The sequence below is a fragment of the Gopherus evgoodei genome, chromosome 7 (assembly GCF_007399415.2).
Source record: "Gopherus evgoodei ecotype Sinaloan lineage chromosome 7, rGopEvg1_v1.p, whole genome shotgun sequence".
NCBI lineage: Eukaryota > Metazoa > Chordata > Testudines > Testudinidae > Gopherus > Gopherus evgoodei.
In genome coordinates, this window is record NC_044328.1 from 87,284,926 (window position 1) to 87,306,001 (window position 21,076).

The window sequence follows — 21,076 nt, forward strand, 5'->3', positions numbered from 1 at the left end:
CAGAAGAGTTTAGCATGTAGGCTGTCGGGCAGGAGTCCCTTTCAAGACCCGAAACTATCCTCCACTTGCTTCTGTAGCTGCTAGTAAAGACTCAGGAGCTCAAAACTGTCTCAAAGACATAAATCTTCAGATTTAACATAATGGAATTAAGTGTGTATATACATAGTCATAATGCTCAGAGCATCAGATTGCAAAATTAATATTTTCTGTATTAGCCTCCTAAACACTGAGCAACAATTTTTCAGCATTAACAGTGAAAGTAATACTGCATTAGCAAACAGGCATTTTAGAAAACAGACAAGAAAACCATTATAAAATATCCTCGGACACCACTCTGACTTAATATTCATGCCTGACTAGATTAATGTAAGATTTTTAGAGTGTCTATGCATGATACTTATTGGAACCACAGTAGATTTTCTTAGCTCTCTAGGATTCTCTACCTCCCTGCCTCCTGCCTCCCCCTGGTCAACAGCCTTGTGTTACAATCTTACATTCTCTGTTAGGATGTGTTTTTAATGATTAAGGTTAAGATTTTGTCACGGTTATTTTTAGTAAAAGTCACAGACAGGTCGTGGGCAATAAACAAGAATTAATGGAAGCTGACAACCTGTCTCCGAGGTTTGTTAAAGTTACCGAATCCATGACCTCCATGACTAAATTGTATCCTTATTAATGATGCATTAATTTGGCAAGAGAGGAGGGGAGTGTTTAGGGGAAAAGGGTGATGCTTCCTTGGAGATACAAGGTGCTTTCTCCCTTCAATTCAAGGTGTCAGGACACTCAATTGCCTCTCAATGATTCCCCGTTCATACTGACAAGGAAGTGATACCAGAATTCTGATCCTCCATTAGTTATTTTTAAAATGTGAGCTTTCAAAAACCCTTCATTTAGCCTCAAAATAGTTTCCCAGATTCTTTTTCCAATCATCAACCCCCAATCAAATTGTCAATCAATCTCAGAAAAGACTTTTCCCTAAATGGTAGTTTACTCAAATTCACAGCACTCACAGTGAACAAGGGTCCTCTTCAGTTAGGTCTGATAAATACACATTTGCAAAGTGTATGAACAACATCCCTATGGCTTGTTTAGACGTATCTAAAAACCTGTATAAAATAGAAAGGATTGGATTTTGAAAAGTACTTACATTAAACAATCAAAATACAGTAGAACCTTGCTAAATCATACTAATAAGTCAGAACCTAGTACTAATTATGGAATTTTTCAAATTACCAAGTCATAACATTAATTTCTGACAAAGTGCTGTTTTAAATTTTGTACTTTCTAATGTACTTGTTCTGAATAATCAAGTTCTATATAATATGAAACTTCACTATCACCGCCTTCTGTTATAATTTAAGCAGTGGGAGAGGCTACTAGTATTTTGTGTGGATTGCGGAATAGCATTACAGTAACATTAAAGAGTTTAATAGCATTTTATAAATAAATATAGCACAGTCTTGCTAGAAAGATTTCTATCTTTTATTTATGTATTTATAGCAGCTTTGTGGCACAGCGAGAAATACAATTCAGATCACCTGGCCATTAGTTCTGCATTTTAACAGCTGGATAATGATCCCTTCATCTAAAGTCTAGTTTATTAAAAAGCTGACGTTGATATTTTAGCCTGGAAGTAAATGGCTACACTGAATGTCAATTAATTTACAATATCTTCCATTGTTGTGTGCAGTGTTGTTGTAGCCATGTTGATCGTAGGATATTAAAGAGCCAAGATGGATGAGATAATATCTTTTATTGAACCAACTTCTGATGAGAGTGCCAACCTTTCGAGTTTACACAGAGCTCTTCCTCCTGAAAAGGTAACTTGAAGAACAAGGAAATTATTTTGCTCACCATTTCATTCAGCAGCAGTTCTTGCTCCCTATTATTTTAAATAAAATATAATCCAATGGAAGCTTTGCAATGAAGACAGTGTTTGTTTCTATAGAGTACTTGTACAGGATGCTTGTATTGCTGTTACTTTCTTATCCCCCTCTAGCAAGGAGTCAGCAGCACAGGCAGGAGTGCAAAATAAAAACATGCTCAACTGCCTTTTAACATTTGCACTTTCCACCCATCCCCACCCCACTCCCTCCAAATAAAGCAAACAGACTGGCCATTAATAGTGAGACACAAGGTGGGTGAAGTAATATCTTTTATTGAACCAACTACTTTTGGAGATAGATAAGCTTTCAAACTTACACAGAGCACTTCTTCCTCAAAAGCTTGTCTCTTCCACCAACAGAAGTTGGTTGAAAAAAAGATAATTACCTCATCCACCTTGTCTCAATTAAATTACAATGTAAGTTATACATCAAATATTACTGCCAAGTAGCAAACTACTTTAGAAAAAACATCCCTTGCCACTATGGCAAGTTTTAAAAATACGAGTCCTTTACACTAGGTGCAGACTCTGACAGTGAGTCCAGATCAAGAACATTCTCTTTTCTTGTGCACAAAATTAGAGGGGCCAGTACACATTTTATTCACATCACTAAGTCTGGGAAATATGTATCAAAACAGTACATCTGGATGAGCTCTGTCCTCTACTTTTGTTACTTAATATTTTTCTCCTCTTTCATTTTTGTTTCCTTTGTTGGCTTTTTTGCATTAATTCAAAAAACTCTCCGTTTTACAGACCAACACAATGTTCTTGCCCTGTATTCTTGTCCCCTCGCTCTATTCTCTCATCTTTAGCACCAGATGCAGGGAGGTGAGCATGGGAAATGAGAAAACAGCAAGTTACCTACCTCATCAGCACCAACAAGTACCACACACATCAGCCTGGAAGATTAGGAAGCAGACATTGTGTTTTAAAAATAGAAAACTACTTGTTATGGGGCATCTGGGGGGAGGGATAGCTCAGTGGTTTGAGCATTGGCCTACTAAACCCAGGGTTGTGTGTTCAATCCTTGAGGGAGCCATTTGGGGATTTAGTTGGGAATTGGTCCTGCATTGAGCAGGGGGTTGGACTAGATGACCTCCTGAGGTTCCTTCCAACCCTGATAGTCTATGATTCTATGAACTATTAGGAATTTCAGCTCCAGATTAATTTCTAATATGTGGGAGGCAAAGTGTTTTAATTTTTCAATGACTTAAAGTTTAGGACTGGTCACTGGAACAACATTTTTAAGTGCTGAAGCTCATTGCAATTCCCAATTACTAGAACAATAGCACCTGATTCACATCAGCCTCAGCTGATACCAAACATTAAGGGAGATCAAGCTTACTTCATTATGAGATAGAAACATCAGAAGATTCAATGAACACTAGGTTAATCCGGTCTCAAAGCCATAGTTCTCATCCAGTAAGGCATAAACAGACTAGCTGCCACTTTTTTGCCGCTTCCTATCTTTTGTATGATCTTGGCAAGCAGCAGAACAGGTAGGAAGTCATATAGGAAAGATGTTGCCAAGCTTCGTGAGAGGTCACTCACCATATCTCACATGGTGCACAAAGACTGTGCCTGTGGGTACATTCACACTGCAATAAAGATAAGAGATTGCAGCTTGTACTGGCCCACCCGAGATTGATGTATCTAGATCAAAGTTAAGGGGCATAGTGCTTGGATATGTACCTAGTCCATGTACTCAGGAGGCTAGCCCCTGCTGCTGTCCCTGCTTCTATGGCTACACTACTATTGTTGTTCAAGCTAGCTTTGATCTAGCTAGACTGATGCTAGCTCAGGATGCAATCACACCTCCCAGCTGCAGAGAAGACATACTGTGCATCTCTTTTGGCCTCTCCAATCCAGCCTAGCTTCTTTCGTGCCCAGACTGGGCTGTGGGGGAACTCTATTCTCCTCACAGAGCTGGCCAAGCTCCCCAATGAGATACTTGACTGGAGGGAGAGGGGTGAAGCAGGAGGCCAAGATCTTCCCTGTTGCCAATGGTTTTCCCTAAGCCTAACTTATTTTCCGATGCCTGCAAGGACAACAGCTGATGCAAATGCCTCCCAAGAAGCAGCAACAGCACTAACAGGACAGTCTTCCCAAAGGCAAATGCAACCCCAAGACACTGCTGGAAACTAGATGGCCAAGTTATTGAGCCAAAATATTATTCAGAAATTTTAAATACAAAGTTGAAAGTTCTCTCAGAAAAGCTCTGCAGGAGAAAGATCTGGCTGGGACACTTGTCACTGTGGAGACAGATAAAACTGAAGGGGGCTTCAGTGGACATGACATTCCCCTGCTGCCAGCGAATGACAGATCTGGTTCTGTCCCCAAGCTGTAAGCAGGCTGAAGGAGCATACTCATGTATTTGGTGACCTTTGCACAATGAAGACTGATAGATAAGAACGGAAAATTAAATATAAGAAATGCACTACATTTTCAGAAGAGAAGTCACGATCCTTTGGATGCAGGTTCCAGCAGGTATAAGTTACTTACTCAAGTTAAACTATTCCCATGCTGCCTGATGGAGAGGACCAGACTGGCTTCTTTCAACCATAACTCATATGAAGTTTGCTTTAAGTCAGTATTTCATTGGCAACCAAATAATGAGTTCAAACTCTACAAAACAGTTCTCTAGGATCATATGATGAAACAAATAGCATATAAAATAGAGAATTTATTATCAACTTAAACATCTGAATAGCTGCATGTTGATCATTGGATCAGACACTGAAGTTACACAAGATAATGTTAACATCTTCAAATTAAATTTCATGCTCACACAAAAGAGCTGAGAATTCCAGTTACATGTAATGCAGCTAGAAAATTTACTCTTGAACAGAAGCAAGGAATTTACTTTCAATCAGTGTCAACTTTTTTCATGAAGATCAGCTAAGGTCCCTAAATTGGCCAATCTTAGTGCTCGTTTTAGACAGTTTTGTCTGGCACGCTAAAAATTCAACTACACTAGGTAGTATATGTATTCAGAGTGGTTGGGCCACGTTTTTAAGCTTGGGTGCCAAAAAATATCTGGGACCTAATTTTTAAAGGTGTAACCTTAGCTATTCTCAAACAGCAGTTGTTTCTGCTCAGTACCACTGAAAAGCCAGGTCCAGATACTTATTTAGATTTCAATTTACAATAAGGTACCTTTAAAATAGCAGTTCTATTTAGGTGCCTTTTGGCACCCAAGTTTGAAAATTTGTCCTGTAATTTGAGATCCCATTTACTTTTGAATGACTTAGTATTTTTCCTGATTTTTTTTTGTTCAATTTCAATTTAAAGTCTTTTCTTTAAGAATTATTAGACATTTCAATAAACGAAAATACAGATGACAGAGGAACAAGACATTTTGGGGGTAATCTGAATAGTGTTTATATGAACCCGCACATCAGCTAAGATTCCAAGTTTACCAATCTTTGACAAGAAATTCTGCTTTTCAACATTACGGGCCAAATTCTGCCTTCAATTAAATACATGGATCCGAAAGCTTCAGGAGGGATCTTCACAGGCAAATTTTAGGGAAAATTTAGTTCAGTGTACAGAAAAGGGAGTAAAACAACTGCTTTAAAAAGGATACCTCAAGCTTTCACACAAATGTTTTTTGAATCTTTAGCATTTAGAATAAGGTTTCTAAAGGTGTATGTAGTAAGACAATGAACAAGAAAATCGTACAGTAAAATAATGACTGTTCATTTCTCATGTATTCCCTTGAGTCTAACTATTAAAGTGCTTTCACATATTATACATTATATGCAAGTGATTATTCTTTTTCCATGAGCTGAACATCTAGGATATAAAAAGCATTCTAGGAACTATTAATAATTAAAGACTTACCATATCCTCCAAGGACGTCTTTCATGCTTTGGTTCTCTGAAGCGTTTTACTGAAAGAAAATTAAAGACAATCAGTGATTCCCAATGTAACAAAAATATAAAAATTAAGAAGTAGATCAGCATATGGAGGTGTAATATTCAATACTATAAATTAAGTTCTTTATTTGGAAACATGCGTCAACATATCAAACTCTTAGGGATGGCCACGTAAAGAGCAATTGGTTCACAGAGGATAGGTATATCAATGGCTATTACCCAAATTGGTCAGCGACACAACCTCATGCGCTGCATGGCCTAAACATCTGACTGCCAGAATCTGGGATTGGACGACAGGGAATGGATCACTCAATAATTGCCCTGCTCTGTTTATTCCCTTTGAAGCATCTGGAACTGTCCACTGTAAAACAAACAGGATATGGGCTAGAAAGACCATTGGTCTGACCCAGAATGGTAATTCTTATGTTCTAAGCAACTGACTTCTTTTTTCAGTTGCAAGGTTTTCTCTACTTTGATAATCAACTATTATAGATTTTTGTTTATTATGTGCAATTACTTATTTTCATCATACTGGTGTCCTTAGCTGTTATGACAGGTTTCAGAGTAGCAGCCATGTTAGTCTGTATCCACAGAAAGAACAGAAGTACTTGTGGCACCTTAGAGACTAATAAATTTATTTCACCATAAGCTTTCGTGGGCTACAGCTCACTTCTTCGGATGTGTGTTCCATTCTATGCATCCGAAGAAGTGAGCTGTAGCCCACAAAAGCTTATGCTGAAATAAATTTGTTAGTCTCTAGGGTGCCACAAGTACTACTGTTCTTTTAGCAGTTATGGTCATTCATCCAGCAAATAATAATCCTTAATCTAAGGTAGCTTGGCTGGTTCAGGAAAACACAAAACTTAATGCAGTTTACTTCTTCTGCCCCTTGCTACTTTGAAATAATAAGCAAATGTATGCAGTATAAAGCATAGCTGTGCAGAACAAAGTATTTAGACTGACAAGACTAGAAACTGAAAGTTTAAGAATTAGTATAATTTACAAGGCAAAGGCAGTCTACTCCTTGCTTGACGAAGTGTACTACTTTTATGGCTGGATAGTTTTGATGATCTTTGTGTAGCTTGCGTTACTCAAAATTGAAGAAAAAAGCAAAATGTTCTTTCATATCCGACAAATCCGACACAGAGAACATTTTAGTGCCATTTACTGCCAACTTACAAAAAAATCAAGTATTGAGTGCTGCCACACTTATACAAGCCTACAAAAATAAACACTAAGATAAATTGTTTACCCGTTCCACAATGTAATGCAATCAATAACTGATCTTCTGTTGTAACCTTGAGTTACTAATTTGTTATGCGTGTCTAGATCAGTGTTTCTAGAATGCGGCCATCAGGGTCATTTCTTGCAAGCACAGCCTCCTGGGCAGTGATGAGTGTGCAAAGCAGTGGTCCCTCTCCCAGGGCCACCAGCAGGAGTTGGACCCTTCCTCCCCCACCTCCCCCCAAGACATATGCTGGAGGAGCAGGCAGCTAGTGAGTTCCCCACCTTCCTGGGGACAGCAGAGTTGGGCTCCAGCCCTGGAGTGGCAGGCACTGGCCACGGTGCTGCAACTCCCGGCTGAGGGGCTCACCCCCCCACCCATTGCTATTGGCCCCTGCCAGCCCACCATGCATTCCCCCTTCCCCTACTTCCCCCTACCAACCTTCGCATCCAAGGCTTAATTCGTTCCCAGGTTTGCCATGACTAAGTCAGTCTGCTGCCATGAAAAGTGATATTTATATGTTTGTTAATATAACTTTTCATAGCAGCAGACTTATTAGCTAGCAAGTCTTAGAAAAAGCAACCAAAAAAGCAAAAGAAACAATAAAGATGACAAGAACCTGCAGAGCACCTTATTTGTGTTTTATTCTGTTTATGTCCAGTAAAAAAATAGAGAACTGTATATTATTCTTATTATTGAGTCTGCAAAAAGATTTAATAAATTATAATGATTTGAACATGTTCTATTTGCACATTTTTTTGTTTTTCCTAAAGTTAAGTATTTTAGGAAAAATTGTCTGCGTGGCCACCAGCAAGACTTGGTGACTGCACTTTGAGGTCACCAAAAATTTTGCTGTGAGAACCCCTGGTTCTAGATACTACAGCTGTCTGAGATAGATACAGCACACCCAGCCGCAGTGAATGATGGGGTACGTGGAGAATAGAAGGAATTAGTTAAGCTTTGTTACTTAGAAAAATCCATTGGGGTGAAGGAAAGGGGGAGAAAATGGAAGCAGCTGGAAGATAATGGATCATTTTAGTTGGATTTAAAGACAGTCAGTCACTCTGTTAGCTAATAAAGCAGAAAATAGCAAGTTAACACATTAAGGGTAAACTCTCAGGTAAAGCAAGGAAATTCTGATTTAGTCTACCATAGTGCAAGATTCATCTCATAAATAGGACTCCCACATGGAGACCTTATGTATTGCAATACTTAGATATAACAGGGTTACGCGAAGATGCCATCAATAACCTGGCCGGCCAGACTACTATTGCATGTTAAAGTCAAGGAATTAAACAAGCTTAATGCATGGAAATATTGGAAACACTTCACATTTCATTTTTAAAAATAAACTATACTACTGTATATTTGAATGCTATGGATTTAAATTAGAACTAAAACACAAATGATCTTGCTTTGTTATGTTTGTTCGCATAATTCATTCACAAATTTCAGCGATTTGCACTGGGTCTCTGGAAAACGAGGGAGGTGTTTAAAAAAAAGAAAAAGAAATACTGTATGTCTCTCAGGTTATCTGTTTGATATTAACCTGCCTACATGCCAGAAGTTAAATTAAAGGAGGCTATGGGGGGGAACCCAGAGTTCTCCCTTTTAGGGCTGCCTCTGGTATAAATCTTCAAATACGGTAAGAGAACATCACTGGGAGATGCTACTTTCAGGTGCCAGTAAACTTAGCAGGATTTGTTTTGCCAAGGCTGAGATCATAAGAGACCTTAAGCAGCTAAAATGGTTCCCCTGGCAGAAAAGGAGGGGGAACTGGTCACCGGGATATGAGGCTGACATACAGACTGGGAGAGAAATGGGAGCTGCAGGCAGGCAGCCTTTTTAAGCAGGGCCTCAGCATCTAGTCCTAAGAGGATAGGTAAGATCAATCCAGTTAGGCTGCAGTTATTTTTAGCCTTTCCTCTGTGCGCTTTGTACCTCTGAGGAATGAATAAGTAAGGCTACGATTCTGTCACGGATTCAGTGACTTTCCAGAACCTCTGTGACTTCTTGTGGGCCATCAGCCCTGGGCCACCAGAATAGCTGACCAGCAGCCAGCCCCAGGGCTACAGGAACAGCAGTCGGGGTTGGATCAGCCCCCCCAGAGGCTGGAACAGCAGCAAACCCCCTCACTCCTCAGGTATTTTCAGTAAGCCAAGGACAGATTGAGTGGTTCTGTGAATTTTTGTTTATTGTCCGCAACCTGTCCCTGACTTTTACTAAAAATACCCGTGCCAGAAGAAGAAAAAATAGTTGCCTCCATTTTTGTAACTGTTGTTCTTTGAGATGTGTTGCTCACGTCAACTCCATTCTAGGTGTGTGCGCACCCACGTGCACAGTTGCTGGAGATTTTTGCCTTAGTGGTATTCATAGGATCAGCTGTGGTGGTCCCCTGAGTGCTGTGCTCATGCACTGGCATATTGGGTGCCTCCGACCCTATGCCTTCTCAGTTCCTTCTTGCCGGCAACTTCGACAGAGGGGTAAGGAGGCGGGTAATGGAATGGGCATGAGCAATACATCTTGAGGAACAACTGTTTTTTCTTCGAGTGCTTACTCATGTCGATTCCATTATAGATGACTCACAAGCAGTATCCTCGGAAGGGAGCTTGGAGGTCATAGTCTAGTGGCATGCAGCACTGCTCTACCAAAGCCAGCATCATCCCGGGTCTGCTGGGTAAGTGCGTAATGGGACGTAAACGTGTGGACAGATGACCAGGTGGCCACCCTATAGATGTCCTGGATATGCACCTAGGCTTGGAAAGCTGCCGAAGAGGCTTTCACCTCGGTTGAGTGGGCAGTTACAATTGCTGGGGGTGGCACTTTTGCCTGATCGAAGCAGCACTGAATGCAGGCAGTGATCCAAGAAGAAATTTTTTGAGCGGACACCAGACGACTTTGCATCCTGTCGACCACTGCGACGAACAACTGTGTCAACTTTTGGAATGGCTTGGTCCTTTCAATGCAGGAGGCTAGTGCTCTCCTAACATCTAGGGGATGCAACCTATCTTATGCAGCTTTGGGGTAAAAAAGACTTGTAAGTAAATGTCCTCGCCTGTTTGAAACTGAGAGACCACTCTGGGCACGGAAAACGGGCGTGGCTGCAACTAGACCTTGTCTTTTTAATAGACCGCATACAGCACTTCCAAAGTAAGCGCCCTAATCTCAGGGACCCAGTGGGCGGATGTTATTGCAACCAGGAAAGCCACCTTCCAGGAAAGGAGGAGAAGAGAGCAGGAAACCAGAGATTTGAAGGGGGGTCCCATGAGTTATGACAGCACAAGATTCAGGCCCCATGGAGGAACAGGGTCCCTGATGTGCAGGTAGAGGCCCTTGAGGATCTGGCAGTCATATCCTGGGTGAAAACCGATCTACCTTCGAGAAGCGAATGGAAGACCAAGACGGCAGCCAAGTTAACCTTGACAGATGAAAAGGACAGGCCTTGGAGCTTGAGATGCAGAAGGCAGTCCAGGATTAATTGCAGCGAGGCCTGCTCAGGTCAAATGCCTCTATCCAAGGTCCAACAAGTGAACCGCTTCCATTTGGCCAGGTAAGTCCGCTCTGGTGGTAAGTCCGCTCTGGTGGATGGCTTTCTGCTGCCCAACAGGACCTGCTGGACAGTGGCCGAGCACTCCTGCTCCCCCACATTTAACCATGCAGGACCAAACTGTCAGGTGCAGCGCCACCAGGTTCAGATGCAGAAGACTGCCGTGGTTTTAGGACAGCAGGTCCGGCCTAAGTGATAGCTGTACCGGAGCAGCGACCGACAGGTACAGCACCAGGCTGAACCAGTGCTGGCGCAGCCAAGCCAGCACTATGAAGATTACCTTCGCCCTTTTCTGCTTGATCTTCATGAGGACTCTGAATTAGCAGCACTAGGGGGAAGGCGTACAAGAGCTCCCAACCATGGGAGCAGAAAAGTGTTAGAGAGCGAGCCTCTGTCGATCCCCCGAATCAAGCATTTCCTGCTTTGCCTGGATGCGAACAGGTCCACCCGGGGAATCTCCCACTTCTGGAAGATGATGCTGACCATTTCTGGATGGAGGGACCACTTGTTGCAAGATGAGAAGGCCCAGCTGAGGTGATATGCCAAAGTGTTCCTGGCCCCAGGTAGGTGTGGAGCTATGAGATGGATGTCGTGTTGTATACAGAAGTTCCAGAGCCTGAGGGCTTCCTAGTAAAGGGAAGACATCTGGCTCTGCCTTGCTTGTTGATATAGTACATAGCTGCTGTATTGTCCATCAGAACCTGGACCACTCTGCTTTTCATGCGAGGTAGGAAGGCTTGGCAGGCCAGGCAAACTGCTCTGAGCTCCCTGATGTTGATATGTAGGAAGCAGTGTTGGCGGGCCCATCAATTTTGACTGCTTCTTCAGCGCCGGTGAGGAGGAATGGTGCTGGGAAGATTCCGGTGGTGTGCTGCGTGCCAATGCCAAAGTGCCGGGTCTGGAATCCAATCGAGAGGGCTCTAAGGCAGGATGAAGCACAGCCTCCATGAGGAGGGCCCTCAAGCGAATAGCCCGTTCCTTTTCAGTTTGAGGGCAAAAGTTTTTGCAGATCCTGAATTTGTCCTTTCTGTGGGACTCCCCCAAACACTTTAAACAGCTATCATAAGAGTCACTAATAGACATTAGCCGGCTGTATGATGCGCATGGCTTAAAGACTAGGGAACATGGCATGCCCCGCTTCGAGGTGAAGTCCCAGCTGGGACTCTAACTCTCAGACTACTACTCTAACACTTAACTTAATGGTCTAACTAAGTACCTAAAAACTAAAAACAAAGGAGACAGAACAACGGACTGTAAGAACCGCTAACACTCTTGTGATGCAAGACAAGGTGCTCCAACCAACCATCACAGAGGTAAGAAGGAACTGAGAGGGCGTAGCATCATCAGTGCCTCATGTACCAGCGCATGAGTGCAACACTCAAGGGGCTGCCACAGTCAACCCTACAGATACTGCTAAGGCAAAAATCTCTGACAACTGTGCACGGAGGCACTCATGCACCTAGAATTGAATCAACGTGAGTAAGCACTCAAAGAAGAATTTAACCTTATGAATAAGTAATGCTTTGTTTCGAAGGCAGTTTGTGTACCTGCAAATGCATGCTGCCAGGGGCTCCTGGGGGGAAATTCTTGCAGGTGCCAAAACCAAATTGGACCTGTGTCATTAACATGGTTGGGAATGTAGGGGCTGGAGCCCAGCGATCCAGTCCTAGAGTGCCTGGACTGTGTGATTTCACCTTTAGTGAGGTGCAGCAAGCCAGGCCTGTCACCTAAAGGATGCATCTGAGAAATAAAAAGGGGTGCTAAGCACAGCTGGCCCTGCAGCTGTGACAGTATCCAATCAATGATAACCACTGAGATTCCACTGGATATATCATATATGCTATGTCAAGAAGAGTGCCAATATTGTGCCAATATTCAAAAAGGCCAAGTCTGTTGATGACCCTGATGACTTACCTGACATCAGTCCAAGGCAAAATAAGGGAAAAGCTGATATAAGATTCTATTAATAAAAAATATGAATATGTTTAATTCTACCTGACAGTTTTCGGGAAAATAGATCTCGTCAAACAAACCTGATGTACTTCTTTGAAGTGCAAAGATAACTGCATTGACGCAATATTGACTTTTGTGAGGCATTTGACTTAATACAACACAACATTTAATTAAAAAATTAGCACTATACAAGATCAGTCACGCACGTGTTAAATGGATTAAGAACTGACTAAACAGATCTCAGGAAGCAGTAGTCAGTGGGGAATCACTGAATGGGGGGGTGTTTCTATTGGCATTCCACAGGGACTGGTACCAAGTCCAATGCTAATCAACATTTTCATCATGACCTGGAAGTCTAAAATTGCTATTAAGATTTGCACATCATAAAGATTGGCTGAATGGCAAATAATGAGGACAGGGAAGTCATATAGAATTATCTGGATTGCTTGGTAAGCTGAGCCCAAACATTTAATACAGCCAAATGCAAGGTACATCCAGGAACAAAAATGCAGGCCATATCTACAGAATGGTGACTGTGTCCTGGAAAGCAGTGACTGAAAAGGATTATGGGATCACGGAAGACAAGCAACTCAACATGAGCTCCCTGTGCGATGCTGTAGCAAAAAGGATTAAATGCGATCCTTGTATAAACAGAGGAGGGAGATTTTTTCTCTCTCTATATATATACACAGCCCTGGTGAGACTGATCCTGGAATACTGTGTACAGTTCTGGCATCCACATATTTGAAAGGATGCTGAAAAATTAGGGAAGGTCCAAGAAAAAGCCACAAAAATGGCTCAAGAATTGGGGAAAACACCATGCAGTGAGATAGACTGACAGGTGACTTAATTATAGTCAATAAGTACCTTCATGAGGAGGAAATACTGGGTGCTAAAGGGCTCTTCAATCTAGCCGAGAAAAGCATAGCGAGAACCAGTGGCTGGAAGCTGAAGGCAGACAAAGTCAAATTAGAAATAAAGCACAACTTTTTGAGTGAGGACAATTATCGATTTGAACAAACTATCAAGGGAAGTGGTGGAATCTCAATATCTCAATGTCTTTAAATCAAAACTCAATGCTTTTCTGGAAGGTATGCATCAGTAATTTAGCTGTAGGTCAGACAGTATGTTGAAATAGGTTGCCATATCTAAAGCCTAGAGAAACAAGGTAAATCAAACAATAATGCACGCAGATCTTTTCCATGCTTATATAACTTAAGAACCATTGAAAGAGTACTGGCTTATGATCCAACTATATTCATCTCATATAAAAGATGATTTTCCATACGTTAAGAACCACCATACAGTAAGATGCTCAAGGCTGCAATCTCATGTTTTTGAAATAACTTAAAAATATCGTTTCTAGAGGTGAAAAGTCAGGATTTCATACTTGGATTAAAACTAGCTATCCTACTTTCAGAATTTTTACAACTTGTCATAGCAGAGCACTAAACTATATTTGACCTCTCTGTAATATTGCTATTAAGTTAAGAATTGACAAGAAAAAAAGACTGAACATTAGGCAGAGGGTAAAGTTTTAATAACAAGGTGTGTAAGTTCAGAGTTCCCTATGTGCAGATCCAGCATTAACGTAAAACACTTGTTAAAAAGTGACATTCATCTAGGTTAACCAGTATGCTGTTAATGAAAAAATCTTTTCAGAATTATAATAGATTATGAAATCCAGTGTCACTTTTGCGAAATACCAGAAAGCCACAGCTAAAATAACTGAGCCTGGAATATAAGAAACAACTTATTCTGAAGTTGGAAGAAAATGATTCCTTTTCTGCAAACATGAGGTAGAAATTATACTGATGACTCCTTTTGAAAACACTGTCCAACATTAGTTTGTGATCCATTATTTTCATTATGGATTTTTAAGTACTGAACTCATGTGTGTTGGTAAAGCATCCAAAAGGAATCAGTCCAAAAGTGAGTATTTAAAGATTTGATAAACAAACACTTATCTGAGTTATATCAGCAACTTATCTGAGAGTAAAGACTACAAGATAAGCATACTGCCGTTTGGCCACTTTCTTTTGAAAAATGTACCATTTCATTTGAGTCAATATCTATCACAGTGAAAAAGTTTACTTTGAAAACTTCTAGAGATTTAGCTTGTGGATTCACATGTGGTGTACAGTGTATTAAGTCACTGATTCGCACAGTAAGAATTCTGGCCACAGATCTACTGGGGCAATCTAAATACTATTAATTTTAAAGTCTGCTAAACCGCTTAATCTATAATGGGTCATTGGAGTCCAAGTAACCTGAGATTGGACATCTCAGGCTCAGACTTTAAGGACAGAAGGGACTATCATGATCATCTAATCTGACCTTCTGCACATGGCAGGCCACACAACCCCACCCACCCAACTCCTGTAACAGGCCCATAACCTCTAGCTGTGTTACTGAAGTCCTTAAATATTGAGTTAAAAATCTCAAGTTACAGAGAATCCACCACTTACTCTAGTTTAAACCTGCAAGTGACCTGTGCCCTAAACTGCAGAGGAAAGTGAACCCTTCCCCCCCCCCCCACAGAGGTTCTGTCAATCTGATCTGGGGGAAAATTCCTTCCTGACCCCAAACATGATGATTAGCTAGACCCTAAGCATGTGGGTGAGACCCACCAGACACATACCTGGGAAACAATTATCTCTAGTAACTCAGAGTCCTCCCCATTTATCATCCCACCTCCAGCCATTGAAGATATTTGCTAATAGCAGTTGAGGATTGGGCATATGCCATTGTAGGCAATTTCATCAGACCTTCCCCTCTATAAATTTATATCAAGCTCACTCTTGAAACACATTAGATTTTTTGCTCCTACTCTTCCCTGTTAAAAATTGTTCCAGAATTTCATTTCTCTGATGGTTAGAAACCTTTGCCTAATTTCAAGCCTAAACTTATTGATGGCCATTTGTTCTTGTGCCAGCATTGACCCTTAACTTAAATAATTCCCCTCCCTTTCTAGTGTCTATCCCTCTGATATATTTATAGAGAACAATCATAACTCACCTTGGCCTTCATTTCGTTAAGCTAAACAAGCTAAGTTCCTTAAGCCTCCTCTCATGAGGTAGGTTCTCAATTCCTCTGATCATCCTAGTAGCCCTTCTCTGTATCTGTTCCAGTTTGAATTAATCTTTCTTAAACGTGGGAAGTCAGAACTGAAAACAGTATGCTGGATGAGGTCTCACCAGTGCCTTGCACAATGGTAACATCACTTCACTATCTCTACTGCAAATACCTCGCTCGAGGCATACTAGGACTGCATTAGCCTTTTTCATGGCCATATCAAATTTGTGGCTCAGTCATTTTGTGATTGACCTATACACCCAGGTGTCTCTCCTCCATTGCTTCTAGTTGGTAATGCATGACTTTGCACTCTGCACTATTAAATTTCATCCCATTTCTATTACTCCAGTTTTCACAGTTATCAAATCTTCTTGTCTGATATTCCGGTCCTCTTCAATATTGCCAATACCTCCCAACTTTGTCTCATCTGAAAATGTTGTTATGGCCAAGGGCATTAATGAAAATAAGAGTGGCCCGAGACCAACCTTTCAGCATCATTCACTGCAGTCTCCTCTTCAACTTCTTCCTTCCCCACCTTTCAATTTCCATATTAATTCCCATCTTCTACAGTTGAACTAAATTTTCCTGCCACTGTCCTAAAGCCCCTCAGTACTCTTATAAAAAGCTGAGGCAAAGTATTCGTTTAGGTGTTGGGCCATACCTAGATTATCTTTAATCTCCACCCATCCTCAGTGTTTAGCGATCCCACTTCTTCATTCCTTTTTTGTTTTTATTTATATGGCTAAAGAATCATTTAGTATTGATTTTAATTCGCTTTGCAAGGTCCAACTCTGGCCTTTGGCAAGTGTCCCTTTATCCCTACACTTCCTGACCTCCAAGAGGTGGTTTTCCTTGTTGATCCATCTACTCTTCCATTCCTTCTAGTCTTTCTGCTTTTTCATAACCTGTTTGTGATGCTTGTTCATCTGAAATAGTTAAGCCTGATTTCAAAGGCTGTGGAATTCATTTGTCATATTAATTACAAATCCAGGCAAGATCAACAGTGATAAAAGATTACCGGATGGTACTGACTGGGTCCATGTGAAATGAGTTAGTATTTTCAATCCAGCTCCCCACAGACAGCTGTCCACACCACAATTATCACTATTCAGAAGTCAAACAATAAATGTGTATGGAAAAAGAACAACCTTTTCACTCCTTAAATTAGTTCTTCAGTTCAGAGTTGAAGTACACTGACTACTGTAATGTGGAGAAAGCTTGCATTGCTGCTTCTCAGGTTGTAGTAGTTGTGTGAATAACTTAAATGTCAATTTCTTACACAGGAAGTCAGGCACTTTTCCCAAACACTGCATTCACTTAAATATTCTGCTAAATAAAATATTACAACAACGCTTGTGCTCCATCACCTGGCAATGTAATGCTTTCCTCTCAGTAAAATTACTACCAATTCATTCTTTTCACTCTCACTACAAGAAAAGCGGTAACAAAAGCAGACACTGCCAGCAAGTGGGTAAAGAGGTAGTTTGTCATTGCATTCCCTTATTCCATTTACTTCTTTAGGTAGACTTAGATAATCCAATTTTCCCACAGTTTCTATGCACCCACAATAACTTAAATCAGTGCATAGGAGAAAGAGGAAGAGAAAGGACAACAGAAATATGAACACTAATTCCAGACACAAAAAGTGTAAAATATGACCTGACAGTAACTGCTGAATAGTATTAACGCCCTTCACATGACTGACCCTTTGTGAGTTGATTTAGCTCTGAGAATTCACGTTTTTTCACTTCATGAACATAGATCGGTTGATCTCCTGTTACTGAAACATATGCTTTTCTAGAGCGAACAAAACACAAAGGGCTTGTCTACATCAGAAAGTTGCAGCGCTGGTGAGGGAGTTACAGCGCTGCAACTTTGAAGGTGTACACATCTGCAGGGCATCACCAGCGCTGCAACTCCCTGTTTGCAGCGCTGGCCGTACTCCCGTTTTGTCTCGGGTGTAGAGGATCCAGCGCTGGTGATCCAGCGCTGGTAATCCAATGTAGACACTTACCAGCGCTTTTCTTGACCTCCGTGGAAGGAGGAAGCCTCTGGTAATCAAGCTGGTCTCCTTTCCCGGTTTGCTCTCTCGTTCCCGGAACCCCGAGCAAGCAGGTCTCCTTCTCTGCGGTTTGCTGGGTGGCTCCGGGAACGCGAGAGCAAACTGCGGCGAAGCTGGTCTCCTTCCCCGGTTTGCTCTCTCGTTCCCGGAACCCCGAGCAAGCAGGTCTCCTTCCCTGCGGTTTGCTGGGTGGCTCCGGGAACGCGAGAGCAAACCGCGGCGAAGCTGGTCTCCTTCCCCGGTTTGCTCTCTCGTTCCCGGAACCCCGAGCAAGCAGGTCTCCTTCCCTGCGGTTTGCTGGGTGGCTCCGGGAACGCGAGAGCAAACCGCGGCGAAGCTGGTCGCCTTTCCCGGTTTGCTCTCGCGTTCCCGGAACCCCCTTGAAGCCGCCCAACAGCGCTGCAGTGTGGCCACATCTAACACCACTTGCAGCGCTGGTTGCTGTAAGTGTGGCCACTCTGCAGCGCTGGCCCTATACAGCTGTACTAATACAGCTGTAACAACCAGCGCTGCAAAATTTTAGATGTAGACATGGCCTTAGTCTCCCTAGAAAATTTCCTAATAGTGCAAAAAAGCATATTGATGGTAGATTGTTAGGCATTCTTACATTGTTTAGCCAACTGCTCAACTACTATAACAATGATTTCGGTATTCAGAAGAACACAACCCAGCAGTACATGAGTGGATCATGCTTTGTTCTTACAGTAGAAGCATATGTGATGGAGGCATCACTTCCAGGCAATGGCTGTTACTCTACTATTTCATCTGTAATGGGGTCTAAGCTTTTATTGTATAAAAAGCATTGAACTTAAAGAATGTTTTGCTTCAGGAACACCTTTTTAATTAACAATGTCCACTAAGTGGCTTTACCATAACAGAGCGTTTAAAGGCAGGAAAAGCAATGTCACTAGTGTATCTACCTCCCTCTTCTCATTTGTTCCCAAATGCCAAGTGGACATTAAAGAACAGAAATTGACACAAACCTACCTCTGGAGAGGGAAACTTCGGTTTTTTATTCTTTATGTATGCACTTTTAGTGGTTTATTTTACTATACATGGCTAACCCTCTTAGCTGATCAATGATCGCCTCACCAGGTGGAAGAGTAGACCTAGACTCCTCTCCTGGCCAAAAAGAGGTGGTGGAAACTCTTTACAAGTCTGACCCAGGAAATGAACTCTCTCTGGAAAGCCTTCAGCAGAGCAAGATAATGAGACCAGGAGTGGGGAGGAGGGGGTTGGGTTGCATGGTGAGTTGTAAGATGACCAATTTTTCAAAAAGCAAAAGCAGGACACATGCAGAAGCCCTGTCCCCTCAATGGCCTTGCCCCAATCCTTCCTCTTCCCCCAAGGTCTAACCCCCTGCTCCTCCTCTTCCCTTCAAAGCCCTACCCCTCTGGACAGAAGCCAGAGCCAGATCATGGTAAGAGCCGCCCAGGGAGCCCAGGTCATTGTGGGGAGCCCCGGATCCCACACCTGCCTTGGGAGCAGCCCCTGGCCTATGTCCCCATCCCCCCTGGCGTGCAGCACCCAGCCAGGAGAGGCGTTTGGGGCTCCCCACAGAGAGCCTGGGCAACTCTTACTACTGCTTCTGGCCAGGGGGCAGGGACTTGGGGGGGGGGAGCGAGGAAGAGGGAGAGGAGGAGCAAGGCTTTGTAACAGTAGGAGGATAAGGCCCACCTCAGCCCCTCACCCAACCAGGCAGAGGCTAGCACCGCCCCTGAGCATTGGGCAGGTGCAGAGTGGTGCCAAAGGGAATCACAGACAAATGCTGTCCCAGAGTCATTCAGTCTGGGACCTGAACTTGAATTCTGCATTTCCAGACTGTCCTATCCAATTTGGGATGGGTGGTTACTCTAGAGAGCTGGGAACAGAGCACAGAGAAGCAGGCTGCAGGGAGGCTGAGGAGATGCATACAGAACTGGAAGCTGACCAAGGCAGCAAGAGCTGAGGAACCACATGTGGAGTAGGCTGTGAGTGGCAAACATTCAGGAGGAAGATCTGTTCCAAGCTTTGAGGGGGAAGCAGCAGAGAGATACAGTTCCCAGCTTGGGTAAATACACACACTAAATCAAGCAGAATACTTATGCAGGGGATCAGGTGGGACTGTATTCAAGCAACAAGCCCAAGCTGCCATGGCCACACTGCTGTTTGATGGGTATGTCTACTTTGACATTAGAAGCCCATGGCTTGCCCATGCTAGCTGAAAACAGAGTACAGTAACTCCTCACTTAACATTGTAGTTATGTTCCTGAAAAATGCAACTTTAAGTGAAACAATGTTAAATGAATCAAATTTTCCCATAAGATTTAATGTAAATGCGGGGGCTTAGGTTCCAAGGAAATTTTTTGGGGCCAGACAAAAGGCATTATATACTGTACAGTACTGTACTGTGGTTGGAAAGTGCTCCTGGCTTACCCCACATAGGCACAGCTCACTGCAGGCAAGGAACACCAGGAAGCACCTTTGCCGCAGCAGTGGCAGTTTCCCCGGAGAAGAACAGGCCCTCCTCTTCCTGTCCCCGTTCCACTCCAGGCCCACCTCTTCCCACCTCCTCTCCATAGCATGCCACATCTCTCCCCCCGCCAATGTCCTAAGCGGATGCAGGGCTTCCCCACTCCCGCCCCTCCCTCCCAGAGAGTCCTAAGCGCAAAATGTGGGAGGGAGGGGGAGGAGTGGAGAATCCCCACATCTCCACTCCTCCCTCTCCCTCCCAGAAAATCCTAAGCACTGCGATGGACGGGGAGGAGGTAGAGAAGTGGAACTTGCGCAATGCTATCTTGTAAAGTCGCTGCTCTTCCACAGAATCTTACAAGCAGGCAGCTAAACGACGTTGTAAGGGAGCATTGCACAACTTTAAATGAGCATATTCCCTAATTGAGCAAGGACGTAACATTGAAACAACGTTAAGCGGGATGGCGTTAAGTGAGGAGTTACTGTATACCGATTAGAGAAGTGCATCTTGGTAAAAGAAAATGTTTCACGTTCACAGTTACAGGACACAAAATTTTCAAATTTGGAGAAATTTCTTTGACATGCAATGATTTAAGATTTAGGGATGCAAGAGAGGACAAAAAGTATGCTTACACTTAAAAGGATTAGATTTTCATCTGTAAATGTTGGAAAACTGATTTTGCCGCACAAACAGGTGAAAAAATATTTCCATCAAGGAAGGGACATATGACTCTTTAGTGTATCTGGCATGTAAATATCTTGCGATGCCTGCTACAAAAGTGCCATGAGAACATTTGTTCTCACTTTCAGATGACATTGTAAACAGGAAGCAGGCAGCATTATCTCCTGCAAATGTAAACAAACTTGTTTGTCTGAGCAATTGGCTGAACAAGAAGTAGGACTGAGTAGATTCGCAGACTCTAAAATTTCACAGTTTTATTTTTGAATGCAGATTTTTTTTTTTACATAATTCTACATTTGTAAGTTCAACTTTCATGAG

The 21,076-nt window shown here is 42.5% G+C and overlaps 1 protein-coding gene across 1 annotated transcript in view; it reads right to left on the reverse strand.

Annotated features, from left to right (window-relative positions):
- LOC115654695 (musculoskeletal embryonic nuclear protein 1-like) overlaps positions 1–21,076 on the reverse strand; it is a 97,588-nt gene that overhangs the window by 40,010 nt on the left and 36,502 nt on the right. Inside the window, exons 2-3 of the mRNA XM_030569364.1 lie at positions 5,729–5,777; positions 1,011–1,106 (exon numbers count right to left, since the gene is read on the reverse strand). Coding sequence (XP_030425224.1) covers positions 1,011–1,106; positions 5,729–5,777 — 145 coding nt within the window. The remainder of the gene's footprint in view (positions 1–1,010; positions 1,107–5,728; positions 5,778–21,076) is intronic.